The following is an 11,344-nucleotide window of genomic DNA, read 5'->3' on the forward strand; positions in this document are numbered from 1 at the left end:
TTTGAAAATCAGAAATGTCCAAAAAAATGTCAGATCAATACTATTAGGACAAAATTGATGTTAACCTAATATTAAGGTTCATTTCTATCAGTCTTTAAAGATGAAAAGAAATAACAGATAGACAATACTCTGAAAATAATTTGGCAGCATTTGAAATCTGTTGGCCTGGGGGTGTTATGATAAATCTTTCAGCCAAAAGCTGAGGAGCCCACCACCACATGTGCGCTTTACGCCAGCTGCCTGCCTGAGTTAGGGCCCAAATTAATACACAGAAACTTGTATTAGGTTCAAATGCTGCTTGGCCAATGACTAGGATTCCTCATCTGTTAGCTCAGTCTTAATTATCATAAATCTATATATTTATAAGACTTATCTTATAGAGGATGCCTTTCACTGGCCCCTCTCTTGCTGGTGGCTCACATCCTGCCGCTGGAGGATGTGAAGGCGAAAGGGGGACACTTCCTATTTCTCCTTGTTTAAATATGAGTCTCCTTGCTATGTCACTTCCTGCCTGGATCACCACTTCTCTACTACATTTCCCAGAATCCTCTTTGACTCCTAGTCCTGTCTAACTTGCTGTCTCATTGGCCAAACAAGTACTTTATTCAATAATCAATAAGATGAACATACACAGTACATTCCCCATCATCTCCTCTTTTCTGTCTAAATAAAAAGGATAACTTATCTTTTATAATAACTGAAGAAAACTATAACCATAACTATCTGTCTTCAACTCTATCAAAGACCACAGAAGGATAATATATAAACTCTAGAACTGACAGAGACATCTCGCTACCTGGACAGTCATCCAAAGTTCCTCTGTAACACTGGGGCATCCATCTTCAGCTCATAGGCCACAGTGTGTCTGGCACACTTCTCCATTTCAACAGGAACCCTTCAGTACTCTCTTGTTTTGTAAGTTCAGCAGTCACTTTCTTGTGGGTCCTGCATGTCCAGTTTATACAGCAACAAACAGTCCAGGCAAGAGCAGTTTCTTGCCCAAATGGCTAATCTTGCCATGTTGAAATTAAACTCCATAAGGAGTTTCTTCAATGCCCATCCTCCTTTCTGATGTAATTGGTGTGCCAGGAGCAGTTGTGTCTGACTGCCAAGAAAAATCCTAAACCATTTAAATGCCATATTTCTGTAGGCCTTTGAAAGGTTTGAAGAATACCTATCCATCTCAAATACATCTCTATATCTAGAAAACCTAACTAACCTAATTATAAGTTCTGACTATTATAGGTAACTATATAACTTGTATTTCATTATGCATATCATTTTAAAAGATCTGTATAGACACAATACCTAAACAAGAGGAGACATATACATATCACAAAATTGACCTTAAAGTTGTATCAATAAATGAAAATCTATACCAATGTAAAGTATTCATCCCTATATCCTATTCCCCCTTTTTCCTTTAAAAAGAGTTTGACTGTGATCATTACAATTTATAACCAACCCCATTTAAATGAAAACAAACATTTATAAACAATATTTGGGAATATGGGCATCGTTCTTTCTAAACAGCTTCCTGCTAATTGGGGGCGATGTTCATGCCATAGGGATCGTGATAAAACATAGAAATCTGACCAAGTCCTTGTTTTTGTATCGTCTCAGCTTCAGGGGGTCTTGCTTGATCCATATTAAACCATATTAGTCTGGAAGGAATCAACAGCTTTTGATTTTCTGTGGAAACTTAAGTAAAAACTTTTTCCAAGTAGCTTGTCTTTAGACTTAAATTCTGAAGTCAAAGCATTTTTAAAATAAATAATTTGGATTAATTTATCAGCATTTATAATCAAATGTATTTTAGAAGCAGCAAGTCTTTCCTCATCAATCAAACAATTTAAAGACAACAATATGGCATTTAGTATCCAGATTCTTTGTGTGTTTTCCATTCTTATGTGGCTTTTTTATTACTTTATTTTTACTTTCTTTTGTTTCTTTTTTCCCCCCAAGACAGGGTTTCTCTGTGGAAATCTATCTGCCTCTGCTTCCTTCAGCAAATCCTACTGGTGTGTACCACCACAACCGGCTACTCTATTTCCTCCTGTTATTTTTTTCTCTCACAAGCCTACATATATTTTTAAACACAGTGTAAACCCTTAGAGGTTTTTCTTTATCTGGATCTGTCTTTATCATCTAAGAAGTGCCCATCTAAACCCCAAGAGTGCCTGGATGGCAAGAGCATATTGAAGCTGCTCCAATGCTGCTCAGCGGCCCGACAGGGCAGGCTATGGCGGCAGGTTTCCCTCTTCCTCTGGGAACCTTGGGGCATGGGCTCATCCCACTCACTGACACCATTTGGGGATTTGATATAGAATAATCAAAGATGAATGTAAGTGTTTATATTACTTTTCTTCTAATTTTTTATATTTATTTTAGGCAAGTCATGCAGTATCTCCATTGTCATTGTCTAGTGAAATAATAGAGAAAATATGGCTTGACATGCCCAGTGACAATACTCATGTATCAGGTTTGTAGACATAGTCTTGCTTTTTAAAGATTTACTTTAAACAGTTATGTACATGCTCCATGTGCATGGAGACCAGGTGTCAAGTACGCTGGAACTGGAGTTACAGACAGTTATGAGCAACTGCATGGTGCTGGGAACTGAGCCAGGACCCTAGCAAGAACAGCAAGTGCGCTCAACTGTTAAGCTATCTTTCTAGCCACAGCCTTGTCTTTTAAAATAATTACTAATACTTTGAATTTACACCTAAATGAATTCTACATTTCAAGTAATATTATTATTTGTTAACAGAAATAAAAAGTATATGTACTTTAGCATAGTTGTTTAAAAGCTTTTTAATTAAAGCAATAAAGTAATTGGATGTATTGAATCAGATTTTTAGCACTGTTGTTTTTTAACTGTTTCTTAAGGGCCCAGTCTACGTAGTCGCAAACGGCAGATGTACCTAGAAGATGATGACCTAAGTAATTCCAATGACGCAGAAGTGGAAGAGGCAGAAGAAAGAGATCAATTGCTTTCAAAAAGACTGTGTCAAAGGGAAAGTTCAGATCATCACACCTACAAAGGTAAGCAGATCAAAACCCTGTCAAACTGCAGTTACTTCTGGGCAGCTTCCTATAGTTTGACTTCAACAAAACACAACTCTCTTTGTAAAACAACTTTGGGTGAGTCTAAAGTGGATTTGGACTTTTATTACAAATTTGACTTTACATAAAAGTTGTAGCATGGGTCTTAAAGACTCAGAGATTTCCTCCCATCATTTTATCATGTCTGACATTTACAGTTTACTGAAATGAGTTCCGTGAAGAGTTAGTGTGTCACTAAATACTCTTCGGGTGCTTCTGCTTTGTTAATGGATTAGATTTAAAAGTAACAAATGTTGCACCTTAGTTGTTATTTGTGCCTCAATAGTCCTATCAAAGGGGTCTGTGACAAGTAAGAATTTAATTTTTAATTAAAAAAAACTGTTTAAAGTTTAAACACAGCTTTTTTGTTCTGTCTGAGGACAAGGATAAATTTTGCATAATGCCTATTTTAATATTGGCTCGTTTTCATTTTTAATGTCTGAAATTACAGATTCATTATCAACACCAGATTTTTCTATTCCTGAGGACTGGCGACAGGAGTTACCAGGTGTTGGAATGTTTTTTGATAACATCAGCTCAGACTATAAGAGGAAAACTAATGTGAGTTACCTCATAAGTTATATACAATACCATGGTATAATACACTTCAAGTTTCTGGTAGATGATGGATGGCTTGTCTGATCCTTGGCCAACCAAACAACCATTCATGAATCTGACTTTGTGTATTTGATAAACTGGAATGATTGTCAGATAAAAAGACAACATCTCATCACTTCTAGAAATCATATATATATATATATGTATATATATATATATATATATATATATATTCATTCATTCATTCATTCATTCATTTCTTAATTCTTCTGTTCAAGTTTTCTTCACATTTTGACATTTTGGCATTTTGGGTAGGTTGTGACTTTTCTTTTACTTCCTATTTTACCAATTTTATTTTCAGCCTAATGTTTAGGGATTTGACTTTATTGTCTTGTGTGTGTGAAATGTGTATGCACACATACACACTTGTTGAGGCCAGAGGTCTATGTTAGTTGTTTCCAGTGGTTCTCTGCCTTCTTTTCTGAGAAGTGATCTCTCAATGAAGATACAGTTTGCCTATGCACCCATATTGTACTGGCTGGCCAGAAAGTACAGCAAGATACCCCGTTTCTACCTCCCTGAGTTGGTTTTATAGGTGCATGTCCCTGACCCGGCTTTTCATGTGGGTGCTGGGCATCTGAACTAGCATCTTCATGCTTTTATGGTAAGCACTTGATAAATAGTTATCTCAAGAGGCTATTATTGGTGGAGAGTAGCACGTAACATAGTATCTTATACTCTCAGCTTTCTTTCACCAGATCTGTACTGTGTCCTTAGTTTCTGAGGATTCAGTGAAATGATGTATGCAATGTACATCTTAAAAACAAACAGTGTTTACCTACTGGTAATGGGTAGAAAATCAGACTCTCTTATAGCTTAATGTGAACAATGGTAAGTACAGTTAGTATGTTACCAACCTCATCTCTTGATTGCCTTTTCCTTTTGTCCAAAGATAAGATCTGAAATTTCTTAAAAATCTTCATTTTTCCCAAGGTCAAGACAATCTCTAATTTTACAGAGTCTATTATCTAATTTTACAGAGTCTATTATGTATCTCTGGTAGGTGAAAATATATTTGTGAAAAATGGTAAATTCTATTTAGCTATGCTCTTGAAGAAATCTATAATTAGTAGCAATTTTTATAAATACTATAAATATGTATTATTCCTAAAAGCAATAGAAAATTGAACTCTATTCAAATCCTGACCAACACAGCTAGTCACTGCTCTAACTGAGCTTATTTTTAAAAAGTTGACTTTAAATAATTGCATTTTTAATTTTCTAAGTTTTCCTTAGTTGTTTATGTGTTATGGAAAGACGTTTTCATAATACAGTTTTGATTAGCTTGTTATTTTTATAAAGACATTTTAAGCTTAAAAGTATTTTTCAGACCCAGCATAAAATCATGGATGACTTTGCTACAAAGACATTAAAATTGACTCAACAACATCTAATGACAATGACCCATCAAGCTCGGGGACGAAGGTCTGTGGCACAAATCTGTCTGGTGGGTTATGCATACTGTGTACTTATGAACTGTGGGCCCTGTGGTTCTAAAACAGTCTCATTTTGTCCCTTTTTAACAGGGATGAAAATTTTGACAAATTCCAAGTCACTCTCCTAGATGAGCTGGAGAAAGTTGAAAAAGACTCCCAGACTTTACGAGACTTGGAAAAGGAGATTGCGGTTTGTGTTTCTAAAAATTAAAAAAAAAAATTCTCAAAACATTTAAAGTCTAAGTATAGCTCTTTTTAAAATTGGTTTTTCTCCACCTTGAGAGACTGTTACAGGTTTTTGTTCTGTACAGCATAGCCCTATCTTATATTGGCTGCATTTGAACTCAGAAATTGCAAACAAGTTTTATAATGATGATCTTTGATAATATGTGAGGACATCTGAGAGATTTTACTTCTAATACTTGTAATCTGAAAAAAGTGTATGCTAAATACAGTATTCTTAGCCTATAACCAATTTTTACTTAAATTTAGAGTAGTGGAGATATATTAATTCTACTTCAAGGTTTTGATCATGTTAAAGTACAAGAGTTTTATTGTACCCTAAATCTTAGGACATCGAGGAAAAATTCGTTCAGAAGATGAGGGCATACCACCGAAGTGAGCAGGACAGGTTGGTATGCTTTTCTTAATGATAGAATCTGTAAGCTTGTAGATAAGATATGGCATGTGCTGTACGATAGCAATGAATGTGGACTGGCATATAAAAAGTGAATTCTCATTTTATTTTATTAGGCTTCATGTTTTGAAAACATCACTGGATAAAAATTTTGTTGTCTATAACTCTGTGTATGAAGAGACTATTTTTACATCTGAGGTATAAATTTATATACTTATCTGTAACCTTGATGTTAGTCTAACTTGTCTTTTTGTTGTGGAAATTCGATAAATTTCATGAGGGAACTATGTTGCTTACAGATGCGTTTGATGAAAGCAAACATGAAAGTGCTGCAAGACAAGCTACTTAAGGAAATGGTGAGTTGAGTGTTTTCTTCTATGTAATTACCATACTTTTGTGCCTTTTTTCTATCTGTTTTATAAAACAGGTTCTTGATTTTGAGTTCAGGCTGTCCTTAAACTTGTGATCCTCCCACCTCAGCCTCCAGAATTCTCAGATTATAGCCATGCACCACTACACTTGTTTACTTTTTGTCTTTTTGTGGGCTTTTGAAAGAAGCTAGGTTCAACCTGATAACTTTTAGTTCATTAAATTAAATTATGGAAACCTTGTTAGAGTAGATGAGGTGATGAATGAGGAAAAAGATAATGATTTGCAAATATAAAAACTGGGTTAAGAAATGACTTCTTTGTACTGTTTATAAACATTGTATACTTTAACCAAGACCAAGCAACCTAGACTACTGAGTAGGAGAACTAACGTTACTTGCATAAGCGATGTCATTTCATTGACTTGAAAAAACTTAGTTGACTTTCTAAAATTCATGTAGACTAGCAGCCACATTCTAGGATGAAGTGCAACCCAGAAGAGACTCATGTCATGCTTTCCATGGATGTTTTTAAGGTTTTTTTTTTTTTCAAAGTTTTACGTATACATAATAATAGTGCCCTTTATCTATGTAAAGTATTAAAATACTGAGATCTTACTAGCCTGCAGTACTCAGTGGTGCAGAGAGTGTAAAGCTGCAACCAACCTCCCATACTGGAGCAAACAAGCTGCCACTTGGTCCTCATTAAAATTTTTTTCTAGATTTTTTTGTTTTTGTTTTTGTTTTGTTTTATTTTTCAGTTCAGTTCAGGGTTTTCTCTGAGTATCTCAGCTGCCCTGGAACTCGCTCTGTAGACCAGGCTGGCCTTGAACTTACGGAAATCTGCCTGCCTGTACCTCCCAAATGCTGGGATTAAAGGCATGTGCCGCCACTGTCCATCTAGATATTTTTTCTTTTGTGTTTTTTTTTTTTACTTTCCCTTTAATTTTTTTATGTGAAACTTTGAAAGATTGCCATGTCTTTTCTCTAGTATCAAGAATATTGCAAATGATGGAAGAATTCTCTAGATACTTCCATGTAGACCCTAAGGGACTGGGTGGAATGAACACTAATTGTATCTTTCTGCAAATAGTTGTTTTTCCCCTTGGTCGCAGCATGAAGAGGAACTTCTCAACGTACGCAGAGGGCTGTCGTCATTATTCAAGGTTCATGAAGGAAATGATGTGTGAGATCTGGCTGATGTCAACACCTTTTATCTCATTATTAGTTTTTTGTGTATAACTAAAAAAAAACCAAAAAACAAAAAACAAAGTTGCCTTGCAAATATGCATCATCCGCGCAGCTGAGTATTTATGTTCAGGGACCTCCAGACTCCAGTGGTTTTTCTAGAGATGAAAAAACATGACTCCAATGCAACGTATGTGCACTGTGAACAAACAGTAAATGGGCTGGCTTATTTTGGATGATATTTACATTAATTTTATCTGTGAAACTATTGTCTTTATCAAAGTATTACATAAAATGTATTTTTAAATACAGTTTCGGAATAGATATACTGAAACTTGCATAATAGTTTAGAATATACAAGTAGTAAAATATTAGCTATCCTTTGAAAGGGGAAAGGGCTCTGCTTTAAAATGTCTGCTTGTTAGTACTTTCATACTTTGAGATATTTATTGTTCCAGTGTACTAAAAATGTACTAAAGACCTGAAATTGTAGCTACTTCATAAATATTTTAACTCCAAAACAGGCCGCTTTGAAAATGCTTTCTAAGTTCCTGATAGTCATATAATATTAGATTATTTTTGAAATGCTTACTTCATTTGAGTAAGTATATTTTATGAACCATGAATTACGAGCTACCTTCAGTCAGACACTTGAAGGACAATACCAAGTAGCTGTGCTCTCCTTTGTCTATTTCAAGGTGGTGTAGAGTATTTGAACAATACCAGTATTCAGTGTTAGAATGGTAAAATAGCTTCTTACTCAAGTACAAAATGCATTTTCAGTGTATTCAGTTGACATCAGCTAAGACTTTTAAGATTTATGAGGAAAGTGATAGAGTTTCTACTTCAAGAGCAGGAGATATTTATATTTTATTAACCCATTAAATAGTTTTGTGTACAGTAAAGACTTGCTAAATTTAATTTTGCAGCTCTTGTTTTAGTTTTGAGAACAGGGTCTGTGTAGACCAGGCTAACCTCAAATTCAGATCTGCCTGCTAAGATTAAAGACATGATATATTTGTAATGGTTAGTTTTAGTGTTTTACAAATTGTTGTATATTTTCAAACACATTAAGTAAAAGTTATCCTTAAGATTATTCTAAAATAATCCCTAGAAGGAAATAATTCAACTTTTTTTTTTCATGAAACAGAAGTTTTGAGTGAGATCAATGGTTATGCTATTTTGAACTTTACTATCTACTATGACACCAAAAGTTTATATTAAAAAGGAATTTAGTGCAATGAGCTATCATACTAATGAAACACTTTTTAACAGCAATAGTCTCTGTCATTTACCCAACTTTATGTTCATTTTTCATAAATCAGGCAAGTTATTTTGATTATAAGTTTGAGTATAGAAACTCAAAATAGACTTGATAATTTAGCTATGAGTTGTTCCGTCATTCATTTTTAGGATTTATGACATAACTTGCTAGTCAAAGTCCATGTGATAATATGCTTTAGGATTTTTGAGACAATAAACAATTTGGAAATAGAATGTATTTCATTTAGAAATATCAGAACTGGTCAGAGAAATGGGTAGACTAATTGTGTATCCTTACCTCTTCCACCTCTCCTCAAATCCAAAACCCTAGTCCCATCCTCCAATGTAGTAGGCCATCTGCTGTGGCCTCCCCCTTCCTTTCCACCCCCACATTCAGGAAACCATGCAGATCTTCTCCTCCAACTTTGACTCATCCCTTTGTCCCAATCCCCGAACTCCAGCAGACATTCCTTGGGAGCTTGCAGGCCACACTAGCCACAGAAGCAGATAGAAGTAACTACAGATCTTTGCAGATCTTTCCCTCTTCTCCTCCAAATCCAGTGATTAAGTCTCACCCTCAGCTCTATAGCAGACCACCTGTTACATATGTCTTCTCCTTGTTCTCTGCCATTCCCAGAGGACTAAGCATATTCTGGTAGAAGACACTGCTTTTCTTCCTCCTGTGGGACCCCTCAGTACTCCCAATCTATTTTCATTCCAGTTCCTAAGAATCAACTCCCAGTACCTAGAAATGCATTCTACACAGAACTTCCAGTGGCCACACCTGGCAGGATCCCAGAACAGTTCTTTACTAGGTAGCACAGGGCCACCATATCCTCTTAAGAATCAGAGAGGGCAACAGAATGCAAGGAACAAAACACTCAAGCAACAAAAACAAGACCAGATGAATTACAATAATCCCAAACCCAGATACCTGGACAGCAGCATAAAAACACAGTAACAGCCAGAATATACTAGAGCCTAGGAACCCTACCACAGTAGGCTGTGGTGATTATTTATGATTATTTATCATTCAATAAGGCTTGCCTGAGAGTTCAGAATGCAAAACTAGCCACAGCCATAGAGGCCAGGTAGGGGTGGCACACACCTTTAATCCCAGTACTCAGGAGACGGGCAGATGAATCTCTGCCTCCCAAGGGCCACAAAAGAGCGAATCAGTCTAAAAGAGAAACAGCTCACACCTTTAATCCCAGCACTAGGGAGGTATAAAAGGAAGAAGCAAAGGGTCGCATGTGAGATTTAGTTTCCAGAAAGGGAGAGCATTGACTCTGAGGAGCACTTGCCTCTGAGGATTCGTGGAGACAGGATCACCCATTTCAGTCTGAGGTAGAGTTAAGGGCTACTGGCTAGCTGCTTTGCTTTTCTGATCTTCAGCTTGAACCTCAATATCTGTCTCTGGGTTTTTATTATTCATGTTACAGTAGGCCTTGAGAAATTCAACGTAACTGAAGCACAAGGCAAGACTTTAAAGAAATCTGTGAAACAGAGGAAGGAAATGAGTAAAACAATTCAGAACCTGAAAGTGAAAATAAAATCAGTAAAGAAAACCCAAAATGAGGGAAATCTGAAAATGAAAAAAATTAGGAACTCAAAAAAGAGGAACATCAGAGGCAAACCTTACCAACACAATACAAGAGATGGAAGAGAGAAAGTTAGGCATTGAAGATAAGATAAAAGAAATCAATATCACAGTCAAAGAAAATGTTAAATCTAAAATACTCCAGGCACAAAACAGGAAATCTGACACTATGAAAAATTCCAAATCTACAAATGATAGTAATAGAAGAGGGAAGGAGAATCCCAGGTCAAAGGCACAGAAAGAATATATTTTCAACAACATCAAAGACAATTACCCCAACCTAAAGGAGGTTGTCTATCAAAGTACAGGAAGTATGCAGAACACCAACTAGGCTGGACCAGAAAAAAAAATTCCTCTAAGCACATGTGGTGGTTTGAATGGAAGTGGCACACAAAAGGCTCATAGGGAGTGGCATGATATGAAGGGATAAGGACATGTTGCCTTGTTGGTGGAAGTATCACTGGGGGTGGGCTTTGAGGTTTCAGAAGCTTAAGCCAGGCGCAGTAGCTGACTAACTTCTTTCTGCTGCCTGTCAATCCAGATATAGAATTCTCAGCTTCTCCAGCACCATGTCTGCCTGCATGCTGCAATGATTCCCACCATGATGATAATGTACTAAACTTCTGAACTGTAAGCCAAGTCCCAATTAATGTTTTCCTTTATAAGAGTTGTGGTGGTCATGGTGTCTCTTCACAGCAATAGAAACCCTAAGACAGGATCTGGTACCAGGAGTGTGGGGTATTGATGTTATAAGCTTGATGTTATAGGCTTGTTTGAAGGAATGTGGACTTTGGGTTAGGAAATCAGTAGACTGTTTTAAGTGGGATTTAATAGTCCATACTTAGTAGGAGCATAAAAGACAATGGTACTGTGTGTGGTGGGGGGCCTAGGTCAAGCGGAGTAGAATTAATGTATGTGCATGTGGCCTAGAGACTACTCTTGTGATATTTTGGCAAAGAATATAGCTGTTTGCTGACCTTGTCCAAAAAATCTACTTAAGGCTAAATTGAAGATTTATACATTAACATCTTTAGCAGAGATTTCTAGACTGTCTGGTATTGACTGTTGCTTTGTTATGGCCATGCTTATGTGGATCTATAATGAAAATTAGCAAGCTGAGCAAGGAAAAT

At 36.2% G+C, this 11,344-nt stretch overlaps 1 protein-coding gene across 1 annotated transcript in view; it reads left to right on the top strand.

The window, feature by feature from the left end:
- The window catches only part of Sycp2 (synaptonemal complex protein 2), a 57,352-nt gene extending 49,999 nt beyond the window's left edge, over positions 1-7,353 (top strand). Inside the window, exons 35-43 of the mRNA XM_027419816.2 lie at positions 2,392-2,482; positions 2,890-3,045; positions 3,557-3,666; positions 5,054-5,148; positions 5,250-5,349; positions 5,732-5,790; positions 5,913-5,994; positions 6,096-6,152; positions 7,279-7,353. Coding sequence (XP_027275617.1) covers positions 2,392-2,482; positions 2,890-3,045; positions 3,557-3,666; positions 5,054-5,148; positions 5,250-5,349; positions 5,732-5,790; positions 5,913-5,994; positions 6,096-6,152; positions 7,279-7,353 — 825 coding nt within the window. The remainder of the gene's footprint in view (positions 1-2,391; positions 2,483-2,889; positions 3,046-3,556; positions 3,667-5,053; positions 5,149-5,249; positions 5,350-5,731; positions 5,791-5,912; positions 5,995-6,095; positions 6,153-7,278) is intronic.
- Positions 7,354-11,344: the final 3,991 nt, after the last annotated feature.

The sequence above is a fragment of the Cricetulus griseus genome, chromosome 6 (genome assembly GCF_003668045.3).
Source record: "Cricetulus griseus strain 17A/GY chromosome 6, alternate assembly CriGri-PICRH-1.0, whole genome shotgun sequence".
NCBI classification, from domain to species: Eukaryota; Metazoa; Chordata; class Mammalia; order Rodentia; family Cricetidae; genus Cricetulus; species Cricetulus griseus.